The sequence below is a fragment of the Halichoerus grypus genome, chromosome 14 (genome assembly GCF_964656455.1).
Source record: "Halichoerus grypus chromosome 14, mHalGry1.hap1.1, whole genome shotgun sequence".
Classification (NCBI taxonomy): Eukaryota; Metazoa; Chordata; class Mammalia; order Carnivora; family Phocidae; genus Halichoerus; species Halichoerus grypus.
Window position 1 is genome coordinate 23644502 of NC_135725.1, and position 19557 is coordinate 23664058.

Here is a 19557-nt window from a genome sequence, read left to right on the forward strand (position 1 = left end):
TGAATGGAGCACTGGGTGTTATATGCAAACAATGAATCATGGAACACTACATCAGAAACTAATGATGTAATGTATGGTGATTAACATAACATAATAAAATTAAAAAAAAACAACAAAGTTGAAGAACTAATATTACTTGATTTCAAGACTTACTATAAAGCAATAGTCACCAAAACAATGTAATACTGGCATAAAGTAATCAATGGAACAAACCAGAGAGCCCAGAAATAAAGCCACACAAATACAGTAAACCAATTTGGGACAAAGTGCAAAGGCAATTCAATGGAGAACAAATAGTCTTTTCAACAAACGGTGCTAGAACAACTGGATATCCACCTGCAAAAAAATATGAACTTTGATCCATATCTTGCAAAAATGGATCCTAAATGTAAAATCTAAAACAAATAAAACTTACAGAAGAAAACAGCAGAAAAATCTTTGTGACCTTGGATTAAGCAAAGATTCCTTAGATGCCAAAAGTCTGATCCATTAAAGAAAAATTGACAAATTGGACTTCATCAAAATGAAAACTCTCTACTCTTCAAAATACACTGTTAGGAGACTGAAAAGACAAGTCACAGTGTGGGAGAGAATTTTAAAAACAGAATATATAAAGAGCTCTCAAAACTCCCTAACAGGGGTGCCTGGGTGGCATAGTCGGTTAAGCGTCCGAGTCTTGGCTTCCGCTCAGGTCATGATCTCAAGGTCGTCGGGCTCTGTGCGGAGTCGGCTTGAGATTCTCTCTCCCTCTCCCTCTGTCCCTCTTGCTCAATTGCTCAATTGCGCGCTCTCTCTCTCTAAAATAAATAAATAAATCTTTAAAAAAAAACAAACCTGTATTTAAAACAAAAAAAACCCCTCCATAACAAGAAAACTACCTAATTTTTAAAGTGAACAAAAGATGTTAACATATTTCACCGAAGAAGATACCCAGTGGTTTCCTAGGAAGGAGGGCAGAGGAGGGAGGAAGGGAGGCATGAGGAAGGGGCCTGAGGAAACCTAGATGGTGGACGGATACACCCATTGTCTTGGCTGTGGTGGGGGTTTCACGGTGTACGGGTACACCCAGTGTTACCATCTTCTGTACTGTAAACCTGTGCAGTTCCTTGTATGTCAATTCTACTTCACACCTAAAATACTTACCTGGAGCAATGGAGTAACACTGTAGGTACAACAGGAGTCAAGGTCAGGAAGAGCTGAATAAGGCCAGAGGACTGCGAGGGAGCATCAGGGGGAGATTTTCTCTGTGCTTGACGGAGTTGGGGAACACGGGAAGGAAGGGCAAAGAAAACAGATGGAGCGAAGGAAGAGCGATGATCATGCCCTACCAGAGCTGTGCGGTGAAGAATCGCAGGGAGCCGAGCTGAGCCAGATATTATAACGAACCGCACATGAAGTTAAAAGGGGAGGGGGCCCCGGTCAGGGCTCCAACACCAACCACAAATCTGCTCCTCACATACGTGGCTGGAAGAAGTGGTGGGACTGATGGCAGCAGAGCACGCGTGCTTGGTAAGTGTACGATGAAGGAATGAGCACACAGATTAAATGGATGGAGAGGGGAAAAGGGCAGAAAAGAGTGTATGATTTTCCCTGTTTTTCGACTACAACAAATGGAGTGCTCACAGAAGAATGGGCTCTCCACTGCACTAAAGGAGTCCCATGGACTCCGAGGCACGCACTCTGTTGAATATGACCTCCAAACAGTTACTAAACTGATCATTAAGAGATAAGACGACAAAGAGACCCGAAGTCATACATGTGATAAAGCAGTCTGAGGCAAAGAATCTGGAAGGACACAAAGAACGAAGAGCAACAGAAAAAAGCAGGCCGGCCACAGCCACGGTGCCAGGCACTCATATACATCACCAGGCTGGACCTCCGTGAAGCAGGTTGGTGGCATTACCCCATTCTAAAAATGGTACCACAAAGGTCAGAGGTCCGGTTATTTTCCCAGGGCCACCTGCCCAGGCAAAGGCAGAGCCAGGAAGCACACTAAAGGCCTATCAGATGCCAATACTCGGGCCCTTCTCACTCCATCCTGCTGCCTCTCGGAGGTAAGAGGGCAAATGAATAGAAAACGTCCACCCCAACATTAGCCTTCACCCAGCTATAGTTTATAAGGAAAACAGACAAGTATTGCTTCTACAGAAATCATTGAAGGTAACAACTTTCAACCGTAAGAGTTCCTTCAGTGATGAATAAAATACATTCCATTATAAAACACTGAAGTTCGTAGAGAGAATTTTAATTTCCCTGCAATCTAGAAATTTAAAGTTGGCAGTGGACATGGTCAGGGAGACTGTGGCATAAAAGCTGAGCCACCCTCCTCTACCCAAGGGGGGCTCTGCCTTCTTCCTCGGGCCTCAGCTCCCATGGCACCTCCACAAAGAGGCCGCTGACCTCCCGACTTCTTCTCCCCATCGCTGTCGACCACACTTGCTCTTCACTCATAGCTACTGAAATTATCTACTTTATTTGATTATTTATTATCTCTCTCCTTAATCTCCCCCCGAAACCACCACCGCCAAAAATGCCCTCTTTGAGAGCCCCTGCCCAGTGCCCGGTCTGTAAAAGGCGCTCCATCAGGATTCGTGGAAAGAATGGGCCAATCCCATAAACTCACGTCTTTCCGTGTCTTGTGTTCTGCTGCCTGAATCCTCTGATCCATTTCCTCCTCCAGCTCACTCAACTGCATGGCTGCCTTGTCCTGGGCTCTGAAATGCAAGAGGATGCACACCTTTTCACTGCAACGTGCAGAGACAGCTTCAACCTCGTCTATTTCAAGCCCTATTTTACAGATGAGGAGAAACACACCATTTAAAATAATAGTCCCTGTTCCTTCCACAAAGTAAGACAGGATTGGCACTTTGACCATTTGGCTGTAAAATAACATTAAAACTAGATATTTAGTAAATGGTATAAACTAGACAAAATAGTATTAAACTAGATCATGGCGAAGAACAGCTAAAGATATCTTTGATATCAAGATATCAAAATAAAGATATCAAAACAGCTAAAGAAAGCTGGGAAGCTCTCAATAAATTCTGAAAATCCTTTTTGCTCCCACGACTGAGTGATATTCCTGGACAAAAAAAAAGAACCCCATGGCAAACAGATTTTTAGATAGAATTCTGAAATATTATTATACAAAACACACAATGTGATATGCTACAGTTAGAAGGGGGGAAAAGGAATCTCAAAAATTATTTCTAATCAGTTCCCTAAAGTTCTAGAATAAAAATACAGTCTTTACATTGTAGAAAAATTCTGTTTCTTTTACTAATGTCATCCCTAAATCACCTCTCTACAGAAGCAGAGCACACTGATTTGCCAAAAAGTTAGAAATGGGAACATTTCGTTGAGGAGAATTCTGGGATAGTTTTCCTGAGCAATTGGCTAGTATAGAGACATCTGTCACTTTACAGTGGTTGAGGCTGCAGATTAAACCCTAAAAAAAGTATTTTTAGTATTTTTTGTTCTCTCTCTGCTATACGTCTGACTATCTAAATTTTCTCGTACATACGTCTTGCCTATTCCACTAGATGACAAGAGACTTGAAAGCAGCCACCACGGGATTTAGAGGGTCAATGACACGCTGCTGATAAAAAGTAGAGAACAGGACCTAAACAGAAGACCTCCCGTCTTCCAGTTTGACGGCTTCTGAGACACCATGTTACCTGCTTTCTACCTGCGGACTCCCTTGTAACACAGTCTGTGCATGCATTACTTTAATCTTTATATAAAGTTCCAAATGAGTCCTGAGGGGTGGGGAGAAGGCTCCAAAATAAAATTTTGAGTAACTTACTACTATTTTCCACTTGTGTTTTCTTCATCCTTACCTGACAGCCTGCCCGAAGGGATGTTAACCTTGTTTGGAAAGTTAGCTATTTCCGGTTCATTTATAAGCACTTGCTATCTGAAATCTAGGAATTACATATCTCCACAGCAAGTTTGTTTTATTGGTCAACTCTGGGACTGTAAAATAGCCAAGTCCGTTCTCTCCCTATGACCATTTTTCCGACCACTCCTTCGTGACATCCAGGACTATTCCTGAATGTGTTCTTTCTGCCTTCCTCACTCCTGAGCAATGATTTTTTTTTTTTTTTTTTTGGTAAATCAGGGTAGTCTATGATGCCACCGTGTTTGCCCCAGCAATTCCTAACTCCTAGTGAAATGTCTGGTGTGATGAAGACTGTCCACTCTAACCTACTCCAGGGCTCCCATCCACTCGGACCATCCTTCAGGTGCAAGCACAGAGCGAAAAGATAGAGACCCGCCCCCATCCAAAATCCCAGGTGAGGGCGGATGGTCCTCCGCGAAGAACATAAGAGAACTTCACAGTCATCACGGAAGCACTTCAGCGAGGTCTCTGACAGCTGGGACAGAGCCTGACTTTGGCTCCCACCCCAACCACAAAGCAGCAGGAAGGAGACAAGCAGGACACGGCTCAGCACAGGTAACATACTCACTCCGCGGGGGTGGGCAGCAGCTTGGCTGGTGATGAGAACATGAGGAATGCCATTCTTTTTTCCCTTGTGGGTTTACATGGTACTATCCTTAAAGGTCACATATAAATGTGTGTGTGTGTGTGTGTATGGAAGTTTGTCTGTTTTAACAGGTATTCCTGGACACTTTAAAAACTCAACATGTGTGTCTGTGAATCACCCCCAGTTTACAGAATTTGGAGTTCATAGGACCCTTCTATCCTACTGAATGCCCCTGGCAGACAAACTTGAAGGAAAAGTTCAGAGTCGGGAACTGAAAATGTTCTTAAGAAACTCCCTGTGAATAGCTCCACTCTTGCATGACTCCAGAACTATAAAAAGTCCTATGTAGCATCGTTTTAAAACACTCCTATATTTTAATTCCCTTCACTTAAACTCCAAAAGGTTAACTAGATAGTCTGGTCATCATTTGGAAGGAAAGAATAAAGAGACAGAGGAGTACCCTCTCCTGCCCCCTTGCAGATGGGGTGCATCCTATCAAAGGGGCCTTCACAAGTTCTGGGTAGAGACCAGCAGGATGCACCACACACTCAGAGATGCTGGTGAAACAGATGGCAGCGAGAAGCATCTTTGGGGCAGAACAGCCGGGAATTACAGCAAACAAAATGCTCTCTTTCCCACTAATGCCAAAGGACTGTGGTCCTTCCGGGGAGCAAAAAGGCTGATGTTTGGACTGGAACACATGTAAATTCTTCCTCTGCACTGGGCTGCTGGGAAAGCCAGTAAGATGTCGATGAGAACCAGCTATGGCTTCCACAAACCGTGTAACAGTACAGGTTTCAAGCTTTTTGGCTTCCAGTTCAGGCTGGGTGAGGAGGGCCAGAGACAGGAAGTCCCACCACTGAGCACCCACCATGTGGGTGGCCTGGTGCGGGGGTTTACACCCAGCACATCATCTCCTGTGCCTCCACACCCTGAGAACGTGAATATTTACAGTCTCATTCTGCAGATACAGAAACCTGCCCAAAGTCACACACCTGTCCGTGACCAGGCCAGCCTTCAAATACAGTCCTGTCCGCCTCTCTGGAAAAGAAGTTTCCTGTATGTTTCAAGTGGCTGGATATAAGATAACAAACCTCTTTGAACTGTTCTGTAGGGAATCACTGGTCTTGAGAAGTTTATAGGATAGGATCATGGTGACCTACTGATGGACTGCTGGCTGCCCCTACAGAGTACTGCCCTACTCAGCTTTTTTCATGCTGGTTCAGTTTAGGAAGCTCCAGATGCCCGAGGTTCGGGAAGTCCATCCACATCATAACGTGATCGTGAAGTTCAGTCCACGTGCCACCTGGACACAGAGCCAGTTAAAGGACCCCACGTGCCACTGAGAAAGGAAGGGCTTTGGGCACCCAGGTGGTTCAGTCGGTTAAGCATCCGACTCTTGATTTCAGCTCAGGTCATGATCTCAGGGTCATCAGATGGAGCCCCGTGCTGGACTCCAGGCTCGCATATGAGCCTGCTTAAGATTCTCTCTCCCTCTGTCCCTCCCCTCACCCCCACTCAACTCACATTCTCTCTCTCTCTCTAAAAAAAAAAAGGAAGAAAGACAGGAAGGGCTTCAATACCTCTTTACCGCAATGGCCAGGTTTTCCATTTCTGTGCTCTGCAGTTTGATCTCACGGATAAAGTTCCTTATAACGTGTTCGTATGGCTGAATTAGTCTTGGCTCCACAAGGTTGATGTTTAGATATAAGGTACTAACTTGCTCTTTTCTGCCCAAAAAAAAAGAAAAGAAAACCTAAAATTAAAAGCTAAATTAAACCAAGTAAAAAATAAAAAGGCAAATTTTCAGAATACTTTCAGGAATGAGACACATAAGAACCAAAAAAAGAGAAAAGCAACAATATAGAAGGACCAGAAGGGAGGGAAGAGAGAGCAGTCAGAGATGCTATGGCATTATTCTCTGTATTATTTTTAAAATGTAACAGCAAGTTTATTTTTTCCCAGATTTATTGAGGTATGACTGATAAATAAAAACTGTATATATTTAGGTTTCCAAGTCATGATTTAGTGTTAGAAGATATAGACTGGTGAGGGAAGAGAAATGCATAGGGAGGGACTGACAGGTAGGGGCATTCTTTGTTATTACTGTAGGATTTTTTTAAAAGAAAGGTAAATAGGGGGCATCTGGTTGGCTCAGTTGGTACAGCATGTGACTCTTGATCTCAAGAGTTCCAGCCCCACGTTGGGCATGGAGAAAGAGAGAGAGAGAGAGAGGGAGAGGGAGAGAGAAAAGAAAGAAAGAAAGAAAGAAAGAAAGAAAGAAAGAAAGAAAGAAAGAAAGAAAGAAAAAGGGAAGAGAAGAGAAGAGAAGAAAGGAGTAGAAATAGAAATAGAAATAGGAAATGAAAAAAGAAAGGTAATAAGTTGTACAGAAAAACGTTAGGTAACCATTAAACTGATGAATAACATGTTCCAGCAATCCCTAATAAGACGTATTTCAGCCTTTATGATCGTAAGAGTGAATGTACCTATTATTTTGTAGTCAAAAATTACTTCATATAAATTCACATGTATTTATATGTGACAATCCTCATACTTGTCATTATTAACTTTTATTAAAAGACACATATTCCAGAGTCGTTTCAAAAGAAAAACTGGGCAGCTCAGCTCCTGGAGGACAAAGGTGTGAGTCAGTGGGGTTAGCAGTGCTCCTGACTCAAGTCCAGTGACTGACACGCTAAGTGTACAGAGAGGAGACTCTGTGAAGACACAGAAAGGTGGCCATCGAAAAGCCAAGGAGACAGGCCTCATTAAGAACCAACTCCGCGGTGCCTTGATCTGAGACTTCTGGCCTCCAGAACTGTATGAAAATAAATTTCAGTTGTTTAAGCCACCAGTCTGGTATTTGTTACCAGAAATTCCTAGGAACCACAGCAAACAGTAAAAGGCCCAAGGTCCCAGAGAGACTGAGTGACAGAGCTGGGATTCCACCCTAGTCTGATGCTGCAGACCACATGATCCGCCATAACATTATTTTGCTTCCCAGTTGTGTTAAAGCATCTGAACCGTGGCAGAAGAAATGGGATTCAAAATTAATTCACAGAACTATGAAACACTGCAAAATGTGAGGTATATATTAATCTAGAGGCTTAGTTAAGCATGGCCTCAAGGTGTGTCCATGAGCTATAAAATCCCCCAGGTTTGCACTTAGAAATAAACTGCTCAGTCTGTGCAGAGGCCAATTATGATTGAAAAGAACTGCTCAAGTGAAATATTATTAATAAAGCTGCAGGATTAAGTCACTTTATTTGATATAAGACGCAGGAAGTGGCCACCATCCTTCCCATCAGAGCTGAGTACAAACACTAGTCGCAATAGTGAGCCGTATTTACTAGAGCAATAAACAAAACAAAACAAAACTACTCTTAGATTGTCCCATGCAACTTCAATGCATAACAGGATCATTACTTTTGTCAGTTACTGATCACCAGCAGGATACAAAACATAAAAACTTTCTCCTTCACAGGAACCTGCCTGTCAGAGATGGCCATTAAGATACCGTCACCTAGAGTCCTTGCTTATTGGCTAACAGCACAATAAAATGTTCACAAGGAGAGATCAGCAGCTTTCCTGACTTTCTGCAAATTTCAAAAATAAGAAAGAAACATAATGATTCGTAAATTTTTTTGCTGGTCTTGAATAAAGAATTTCAGAAATGGTTTACAGTGAAATATACAAACAGATTAATTATGGAAAATATCTGCATTACAGAAAATATGTGATATGGTTAACCACTGTGCTGCAGGCAGCTGAACACTCATCTATCCTGCCTCCTATCACAGGGCACACAGGGAGAAATGCCTTCCAGGAACCGCAGCAGGAAGACTAGAGTCATGTGACTAGTTCTGGTCAATGCAACGGGAACAGAGATGCTGTGTTGGCCACTTCCATGCTTGTCCCCAAAAATCCTTCGTAAGATCCTCAGCTTCTATTCATTTGTATTCTCCCTCTCTCTCTCAGCATCTCTCCCTCCATCCCCCTTCCCTCTCTCTCTTCCCGCTCCTTCTCTACCTCCCTCCATCTCTCTTCCTCATTCCCACAGCTGAAGTGAAGAATTCCAATATGGCGAAGTCATGGGATAGAATGCGCTTGGCTCCTGAATCACCACACTGAGCTTAACTACTCAGCAGGGCCACCTGACTACTTCAATCTGAATGACACACAAGAAAGAAATGTTTGTGTTTTGTAAAGCCACTAGGACTTGGAACTTTGTTACAGTCAGTTTGAACTTAAAAGGTTGGCATAAAGTTTCCTATTTTTTTTTTATTATCCTCATCCAGATTAAATTACTTCCTCATCTTTTTCCTTGATAGCTTTATATTAACTATGTAAAAGTTTCTATGACCAGGGTAAGTCTTTAGCACCTCCACCCACTCTCTCTCAAGGGAACAAAAGACTACTGCGAAACATCATATACTGAGGCAGACACTTATTAAGCACCTTACGTATGTAGTCCAGGCAGTGATCCAGCAGTTACATGTACTATTCACTTAATCCTCATAGCAACTCTATAAAGAAGTTATCACCAGTATCCTGTTTACCAAAGAGGAAACTGAGGCAGAGACAGCTAAGTACTGTCCTGGTAGCAGAGCCAGGATTCCAACTCAGCCCATCTGGCTCCAGAGTCCAGCTCCCCATGGAAGAACTAGCTCTTTGGGCCAAAAGTAAATGCTGAACTGGTCTTTAGGGGACCCAAGGGCATGTCTCCATTTAAGAAAATTTAACATATCAAGATTTTTTAAAAATTGCTTTGGAGGATGTTATGCATTATTGCTGCAAGGATTGTCCACATTATAAAGAGTCTCCCTTAAAGAATGAAGGCATGATGAAGATTAAAATGAGATAATCTTATAAAATTTGTTTTACTTAAAGCTATTTCGGGAAAGCACAACTGTAGACAATAAGGCCCCCTCCCACCTTCCCTGGCCCCCATATGCCTGTGTGTTTCATTTGGTCTGGTTCTATGAAACTAGAGAACCATCTGGATTATGCCGAGAGACAGCCAACAGAACACACTTGGCAATTCTGACATCTGATGGAGAAAACAAAACAAAAATTTAAAAAACATCTTACTGTAACAAGAGATAATACCTTGCCCCTCTCTGTAAGCTTTAAAGGCTGTGCCCTGCCCAGGCAGCTAAACACACGTGGATTCTTCAGCTCAACAGACTTGGTGCCAAGACAATCTCTGTTCTGCTCCTAAGAGTGCCACAGTCACTGGCCTCCCCAGGTGTCCTGGCTCCCCACGTCAAAGGTTAAGCAAACAGAGAATACACATCGCCACACATAAGCTCTGTTTCCTTCTGGCCTGACCCCAGGTGGCATATGTGAGGACTGAGAATGATGCCTGGTGGTGACAAGGCCTGAAGCACTATTAATTCATTGAGTCTGGGGCCTCACCTCATGCAGTTACACTTGGATTCACAAATACCACGTAGACCTGCTTACAGGTGCGCTTGACAAATGTTCAGTAAAAATTAAGAGTCAAGCCATAGGCTTTAGTCAGCCAAGACAAAACACAGTCTCTACCCTTCTGTGCCAAGAGAGCCCCTAACACTAAAAATAATCTCACTTATGTCTGAAGGAAAAGAGATAGAACGAAAGGTAGAGAAAGATATCAGAGAAATGCAGATCAGAGAAAAACACGCCCTGAATTACCAACCAACTTTAGATGTTTAAATCCTAAGCCTATGCATCTTATTTGATAAATTACAAGATGATTTGTTAAAAAAAAAAAAAAGACAGTGGTGGTGGGTAATTACTGATGAAAAACACAACTTAGAGTTTTAAAATGGTCCTTGGGAAATAAGCATTTTATATCACAAATATTCCCACTGAAGCTGAAAGGGCTATTACATGAACTCAGAAGAAAAACAGGTCCACTTAGGATGTGTACAAATTATAAAAGGGTCACACATTTTCACAGGATTTACTTAGAGGAGCACAGATGTATCAACATTTATGTGTATATACTGGAATAGTGTTCGCCTTGAGAATGCTTGGACACCTCCGCTCCAAGGACACTTCTGGGAAATAGTCAAGCTCAGACACACACTCCACACTAAGGAACATGGTGACCCAGTAAGATCATTAGGAAAACTGTCTCTTAGATCCGAAGTCTCACTGCATTAAGTATTAAATGGGGGGGGCTAACCTAGTCATTCAAACTATAAGTCAAATAGATCTAAAACCCAAGACAGTTTTCTATGAACAAAAGCCAACAGGATAAAGTACCGATGTCTGCGTCATCCTACACTAGGGTCTCGCATAAGAGAATTGACATTATGACCCTAACATCTGAGTACAGGAAATCAAAACGTCCATGCCATCCAAGGCATGGATGCTAGATCCTGGAAGTCAAATGCTAAGAAACAGACAAACAGACTCTAATGGGGGTTCCTTCCCCCATTAGACCTGCCATGAAGATTAGTACAAGATATTCTGGCAGCATAGACAGGGGAACATGACCAGCACTTGGGGGATAGCCTGAGGGATGAGTAGATGTCAACTAGGCAGCGAGTGGGAAAAGGGTGAAGGAGTGGTGGCCTGTCCCAGGCTGAAGGGGCGGGACGGTGCGGGGGCAGCAGGTAGGGCAGCTGCTCCTGTAACCAGAAGAAGCTGTTGGGGCTGGGGGGCTGGAAGTAGGGGAGGCGGCAGCAGCGTCAGATGTGGATGTGGGGTGAGAAGTTAGCAGGAGCCAGAAGGCACAGCAAAGACACAGGAGGAGACAATTATCGAGAGGGCGGGAAGCCACTGGAATGGTTAAGTGGAAGCAATGATTTGACCAAGTTTGCATCTTAACTACTCCCATCTTCATAAAGTTTTGGCTGAAGCAGAAAATTAAGCACAGGATTTTGAAACAAGTCTGTGGCGATAAAGGTAAATCTAAGTCCAATGTCATTTAATCCAGAAATGTACAACTTCAAAAGTTTTCATGAACTTTGACTTTCCTTTGCTACAGAATGTATAAAATTATAGACAATTTGAATCTGATCGTACAAACAGATCACCTGAACAGAGCAGACAGCCCATAAAGAGACCCACCTGAATACAGTCAACAGATACTTGACAACGGAGCAAATGTAATACAGGAGCAAAGATAGTCTTTTCAACAAATGCTGCTGGAACAACCGGGCTTTCTCTTGCAAAAGAACAAATACAGACACAGAACTTACACCATTCACCAAAACGACGTCAAAATGGATCACAGACCTAAACGTAAAATGCAAAACTATAAAACTTCTAGAAGATAAGGAGAAGACTTAGATGACCATGGGTATGGTGGCAACTTCTTAGATAAAACACCAAAGGCATAATCCATGAGAAAAAGAATTGATAAGCTAGACTTCACTAAAATTAAAAACTGCTCCATAAAAGACAGTGGAGGGGCGCCTGGGTGGCTCAGGTGTTAAGCTTCTGCCTTCGGCTCAGGTCATGATCCCAGGGTCCTGGGATCGAGCCCCGCATCGGGCTCCCTGCTCAGCGGGAAGCCTGCTTCTCCCTCTCCCACTCCCCCTGCTTGTGTTCCTTCTCTCGCTGTGTCTCTGTCAAATAAATAAATAAAATCTTAAAAAAAAACCTTAAAAAAAAAAAGTGCCAAGAAAACGAGAAGATAAGCCACAGATTGGAGGTTATCTGTATGTATGATGTATCTGTAAAGGACACATCTGATAATGTACTGTCATATAAAATATACCCCCCAAAACCCTTAAAACTCAACAATAAGAAAACAAACAACCTGATAAAAAAAATGGGTCAAAGACCTTAACAGACACTTCACCAAAGAAGATACACAGATGACAAATAAGCATATGAAAAAATGCTCCACATCATATGGCATCAGGGAAATGCCAATTAAAACAATGAGATAGCACCATACACCTATGAGGATGGCCAAAACCCAGAACACTGACAACATCAAATTCTGGTGAGGATGTGGAGCAACAAGAACTCTCATTCACTGCTGGCAGGAAGGCAAAATCGTAATCACTTGGGAGGACAGTGTGACAGTTTCTTAGACCAAACATACTCTTAACCATATAATCCAGCAATCAATGCTTCTTGGTATTTATCCAAAGGAGTTGAAAACTTATGTCTACACAAAAACTTGCATATGAATAGGTACAATCACTTTGGTCATAACTGCCAAAACTGGGAAGCAACCAAGATGTTCTTCAGTAGGGGAGTGGATAAACTATGGTACATCCAGACAAGGAAATACTAACCAACACTTGAAAAATGAGCTGCCAAGCCATGAGAAGATATAGAGGAACTTTAAATGCATATTGCTATGCAAAAGAATCCAATCTGAAAAGATTATATACTACATAATTCCAACTCTATGACATTCTGGAAAAGGCAAAACTTGGAGACAGTAAAGACATCAGTGGCTGTCAGGGATTGGAGGGGAGGGGATAAGGATGAATAGGTGGAACACAGAGGATTTTTAGGGCAATGAAAATACTCTGTAAGATAATATAATAATGGGTCTATGTCACACCGTACCTTTGCCCAAACCCATATAATGTACATGAGTGAACCCTAATGTAAAATGAGGAATTTGAGTGGTTACAATGTGTAAATATAGGTTCATTATTTGTAACAAATGTATCATTCTGATAGGGGTTTGCTGGTAATGGGGGAGGTTGTGCAGGTGTGGGGGCAGGGGGTATATGGGCAATCTCTGTACCTTCTTAATTCTTCTACAAACTTCTAAAACTGCTTTTTTAAAAAATCTGATAGTTTATTTATCTTTTGGGGTAAGAAAAATGGATATATGCCTACTCAGGTGACACCAGCTGATCTTTCTAGATGCCCTGAACCAACTGTACTGTCATTTGGTCAGTAAGTGGAAAGGCTTATCCTTTTACCCCCACACAAGTTAGAGAAAAGTTACTGACTTCAAAACATACTTTTATTACATAGTACACATACTTTCAGAACAAACCCCAACTAACTGGAAAATAAATTCCAACAACCAAATCTAGCTCCGCCCCTAGAATAGGACGGCATTAGCTCTCTTTGTGAAATCCGCCTCTTTCTTTCCAGGCACGGTGCGCGGTGTGCGCCCACTAACCACCTGACGCTGGCCGCCTCTAACTGGAAGTGATTCCGGTCTGCCTTCTCACAAAAGCTCTCGCTCTTCATTAACTCAGTCACAAAGGGATTATCTGACTCTCCCTTCTAGAGGAAACAATGGTCTCTTCAACTTGGTTCCACCATCCCACAGACGGAAAGACAAGCCACTCCAGTGGCCTGGGCCTTCCTTGGCTCTGCTTTCTGCTCCTCGATCAGAAGATGACCCAGCCCAGGTGTTCAACCACCAGTGACTCATCCAGGGCCCCCTGCCCAAATACATCTCCCACAGGTAAAATTCCTTCGGGATTCTCATTGCCCTGAGAAGTATTTTACTTCCCTAAGTACTGAGATGGGTAGCATTCCCGCCAAGATTTTAAAATGGAAACTCCCTGGGGGATGATTCAAAGTCTAGAAACATTTCAAATTGCAAATTGTTTCCTATTTGAAATCATGACATTTAGTGACTGGGAGTTTGCCAATGGAGGGAGGAGGACAAAAACAGCAAGAGGCACCGTGCTAAAGGTTTGGGGAGGGCACACTCCGCACAGCTGAGGGCTGCCTGAGTGAACAGCACATGGGGGAAGTGTAATGGCCTGGCTAAATTAAACGCTTGCTTACCACAGCCTGGCTTTGCAACCCAGGGCAAAACACTTAGCCTCCTGAGCTTCAGTTTCCTCAGACATAAAGTGTGGAGAGTGACGGAACCTACCACATGACATGAGGATTCACCCAGACTGAAGCACACACAATAATACCAGGCACACTGTAGGGAATCGATAAATGTTGGCCATTATTATGATCTGTTATTGCTCTTGACTTCTCTACCCCAATGTGTTAGAAGTAGGTGTTTATCTCCTGTGTACCTCTGGGTTGTGTTTTGGGGAAAGGGGCAAAAGGGAGAAAGCAGCGTGGTGTGGAAACTTCATGGAGAGACTTCTTCACGGAGAAAGTTCACCTCTATTGTCTTACGGGTGTCAATGCAGGGGAAACTGAGAAATGAAAATTGGGTCATGCCTGAGGTCAGTCTGCAGAGCTCACAGTCCAGAGGTGTGATAGCATGGTTTATAGGAAATATATATTTGGTCATTCAGATGACCAAAAAATACATTTCTTAGATAGATTTGGTCTTTATCCACAATTCCTGAAAACCTTCAAAGCCATAAAGGTGAAAAGGAAGTCTTTTTATTAATGAAGGTGGCTAGTTGCCAAGAGGACCAACCCTGTGATTAAAGGGTTGAAACTTTCAATCCCACCCACCCCACACCCTGACCTCCAGGGAGGGGAGAAGGGCTGGAGGTTGAATCAGCCAATGGCCAACAACTTAGCTTATCATGACTACGTAGTGAACCCTCCATATAAAACCCAAGAGAACATCTTTTTGGTCCTTTGGGGAGAGTTTGCATGCTTGGGAAACCAGAACACTTCCATGTGTCACCGAGCCAGCCCCCAAGCTCCATGAGGACAGAAACTCCTTAGGCCGGGACCTCATCCTATGTATCTCTTCATGTGGCTATTGATTCATACTCTGTCATATCCTTTAATAAACTGGTAAATATAAGTAGATGTCTCCCTGAGTTCTGTGAGCCTCTCTAGTGAATTAACCGAACTTAAGGAGGAGGTTGTTGGAACCTCCAATCAGTCGGAAGCACAGGTAACAGCCTGGGGCTTGTGACTGGCAACTGAAGTGGGGGATGGGGGCAGTCTTGTAGGACTGAACGCTTAACCTATGGAATCTGATGCTATCTCCAAGTCAATAGTGTCAGAATTGAGTTGAATTCTTGAACACCTTGCTGGTGTCCAAGGACTGCCTGGTTTGGGGGGTGGGCTCATCCCCACCCATGCTGGAATTGGGTACAAGCACTCCAAAAGAAGGGGTCAGTAAAAGTCTTCTGTAAAGCACTAGTCAGAAAATACATACAATTTCTGTTGCAAATACTCAACACTACCACTGTAGCATGAAAACAGACATAGACAACACACAAATGAATGAGCTTAACTGTGCTCCGATCAAACTTTATTTACACAAACAGGCCGAGGGCCAAATGGGCCCTCCCTGGATCCCTGTTCTAGTCTGTGAACATAAGGAAGGCCCTTAGCACAGTAATGAGGATGGGGCAATGCAGGCCTAGCCTTCTATACACAAGAAAACAGGCCTTTGGTCCTAAATGCATATCAACTTATTTTTATATACGAACACCACATTGTCAGTGTGCTCTGTATGTGTACCCATATATGTGAGAATATGTACCTCTTTACTGAAGAGTACTGACAATGCACATTCATGCTCCCAGTATTTCTCTTCTATCAGTTTACCTGGAGTCAAGTTAAATGTAGGCATAATCTAGTAATGTTAGCACAAGTTGGTATATTTTCACAGAAAATTTCTATTTTGGTAAGAAAGGTGGGAAATTGGGAGGAAAATAAAAGAGTGCCACATCAGTTCCTGTACAAAATTCTCCTTTTGATGACATCTGTCACCGGTTACCTGGGACAATCTCATGCTATTGTCCTGTATTTTGTCCACTCTGACTTAAAAAAAGGAAAATTCTGGATAAACGCTCATCAAAAAGCTACATTAACAGTAGGTAACTGTTACTGAACTCTGTACTAACTATACATTAAAGTTATTAACAGCTGCATTACAATAAGCCAAGGGGAGTTGATGGGTCTGCACCTTTTACCTCCAGCTTTTACTCACCCAGGAGTGTGTGACACATCCTTGCAGTGGTGAGACTTCTCATGAACACGTGGCTAAGTGGGAAGACAATCAGTGATAAACCCAGCTCTCCTTTCCTGACCCTTTTCAGACACAGCATAACGAGGCCTTTCCTTTCAGGAGCCAGGAATAGAATACTCACCGATAAAACAAATTAGGCTCGGATAAGAGAAGCTGGAGACAGATAACTCCGCAGGTCTCAGAGGATGGGGGAGAAAGCCCGGGGACGACTGCCCTGCTGGCCGCCTGGGCGACCAGCCCGTTGTGCTGCTACCCTGCCAGGCGGCAGTTTAGCCAAATCAAAGGGAAATTAGGAAATCAGAGGTACAGGGTACATAAAGTGGCTACAGAAACAGAAGTCGGACCGGCCTGCCACACAGCAATAGAAAGTAACTGGAATGCTCTTGCTACTGGAATTTAACCATGTTGGTAAGTACAATTTAAACGTATAACTAGTTATTTTATTGAATGGAAATACTTTAATATTTTGTAATAAACCTTTCTGGCAACCATGACCTTAAGGAACAACAAAGGTGCATGCTTAATAAAAAAATTAAGTACCAAATTTCCTCTCTACAAGAATGATGGTGATAAATGTGTAAATTGCTCAAAATGTTTGTCAAATGTCACTGCCGAGAGGAGCCCAGGGACACACGATACCTGAATGGAATGTGGTGTCCTGGATGGGGATGCTGGAACACAAAAAGGACACTAGGGGAAAACTGAGGAAATATTAATAAACTATGGACTTAAATTAACAATAATGTACCAATATCACTTCACTGATTGTGACAAGTGTATGGCACCAATACAAGATGCTAGTCATGGGGGAAGGTGGGTACACATTATAGGGGAACTCTGTATTATCTTCACAATTTTTCTATAAATCTAAAACTCTTCCAAATAAAATAAGTTGTTTTTTTTTTTAAGTTTGTCAACATTTAGCCTCCACCATGGTGGACCAGAGTGATACCATTAACCACACGAAAACCAGAAGAAAATAAATCTCCTGAAAAAGCATCAGCATCTACATCTTTTAGGAAAACTGGTCAGCATCTACATCTTTTAGGAAAACTGTTCGGGGTCTACAATGTCACTCATGCAGCTGCAGAATGAGAGCATGTAAAGTAGGACCTTTCCCTTCCATCAAAAGACTGTGCTTCTATATTGATTCTGTGCATTTTCATTTCCAAGTTTTCTTATACAAATATACATGGTGAAGTGACAGGTGCTTATGTACCTCCACTAGCCGAAAAACAACTTTGCAGAGGCAAGTGAGGCCAGTTTGATATCATTCTGATCAATGCTTCAGAAAGAAAATCAGTTGAGTTAATTCCAATAATGGTTTGGTTTTTTTTTCCATCCACATCATGGCATCATAGTAAAGCTTTTGGAAGTTCATTCTGTTGAAGGTAAAACTTCTGAACTTATTACAAACGTTACTATAAATTTTGTGAAATATAAAAGTAAAGCACTGTGGTTAAAAATTATAATTTTTACTAAATTAAGCCATCTATGAAGTAGAAATACATGTGGAACTGGGGCGGGTGCATTTGATGGCATCCAGACAGGCCTTGATATTCTACCAACTGAAAGAAAGCTGTTGCTATCAGAATTTCAAATATATTCACACATATAATTACAGCATCTAAACATTTTTGTGGTGATTACTTTTTTTCTCTGTGGCTTCTCACATTCAGGCTTTGGAAACATTTGAACCTTTGAAGAACTACTTAGCAAATCGTCCTCTGTTTGTTGTAAACCTGCCCCCTAAGTTGGCATTGCATTTTGTTCAAAATCTGTTGGAAAACTTTTATGAAATTAGTCAACGATGGGAGCTGTAAAGCTGTCTTCGGCTTTTGAAGCTGTTAGCAGATTGGAATTAATTGAAAAATAAGCCTTGAAAACAGGAAGGCGTTGATGAACTAAACAGATGAAATGAGAGCTCAAATGTTGCACAAATTCAATCCCAAAATTCTGTAATTATGATTTGGAATATCTCAACCTCCTATTTTTACTTGATTAAATTATACTCTGTACCAAAATGAAATGAAATTGAAAAGGCCTACAATTCTGAAGCATCTTAGTATGGGAAAACATTCCTAAGAGTCATAAATGGAGACAAATTTATCTGACAGGTCTTGTCTTGTAAAACTTAAGAAACCTGTCAAAGTGTTTGTCAAAGAAAGCACTTTGAGGGGAGGCAGAAAATATAGACCTTGTGACCATCAAGGGTGGAAATATTTACATATGTCAATAGCTACACTTCTTAATACCAAAACTAAATAGAATTGAGAATATCCTCCATTTATCAGAATTTGCTCTAAGCTTATTGCTGAGTTTTCTCTATGATTGTATGTCAGCACTTGGACAGAGAATGTTTTCTCCATTGAAAACATGATGACCCACAGAGAAGAGTCAATTGCTGATGTCAATAATTTCAAATTTAATAATCGTAATCCTCTAAAGAACGTTACAAGCAATTTTATGGGGTGGAAAAAGCATAAAAGACCACAATGAAAAAAGACATATTCTTCAGGAAAGTACTACAAGTAGAGATAAGAATGATTAAAATACTTAAATATTTTCCAAAAGTAACTATTCCACTTACACAATTTTTTTAATCTTCACATAGTTGGTAGAAAGATTTTCTTTTCCTTAATGTATATAAAATGGGTATGTATTTTAGAAATAACTTTATTTTTAAAACGTTTTTGATAAAACTATGTCAGAGGACCACACGTAAAATAAAAGCATAATTTGTCAGACAATAAAATAATATTCCAATAAAGTTACATAATTTTAAGTATATTAGTTCCTCTCATTTTATTTGCAAGAAAATTCTGGGTTGGAGGATCAATTTTACAACCACTCTACTTCCTATCTCATTTCCTTCAACCTGCTCATATTCTAAGCACTCTTAGGTGCTCACTGTCCTCCAAGAGTTTGTACAGAGCCCAGCACATAATACATAAATTTTCAACAAAGGAGACACTGTTCAGATCAAATATGTCATGGGAAACACCTTCACCCCCTCCTGGGTGAAGTATATTTCAATATTGGTCTCTGATCAAAATCCCCACAACCTTCTGTATTTCCTGTCTAGAAACCAAACCCTGCACATCAGTCAAGGTTCTCCCCAAAGCTGCCTCCTCCATGAAGCCTGCCCTGACTGTTCCAACCAGAAGAAATCTTCCCCTTCAAATCTCCTGCCACACTTAATCTGAAGCTCTGTGGACTGAGTTTTCTGCAGAT

At 41.9% G+C, this 19557-nt stretch overlaps 1 protein-coding gene across 2 annotated transcripts in view; it reads right to left on the minus strand.

Annotated features, from left to right (window-relative positions):
* The window catches only part of RASEF (RAS and EF-hand domain containing), a 79159-nt gene that overhangs the window by 42559 nt on the left and 17043 nt on the right, over positions 1-19557 (minus strand). For both annotated transcript variants that reach the window (XM_036107508.2, XM_036107503.2), the window contains exons 2-3: positions 6071-6217; positions 2624-2714 (exon numbers count right to left, since the gene is read on the minus strand). In XM_036107508.2, the coding sequence (XP_035963401.2) occupies positions 2624-2714; positions 6071-6217 (238 nt within the window). The remainder of the gene's footprint in view (positions 1-2623; positions 2715-6070; positions 6218-19557) is intronic.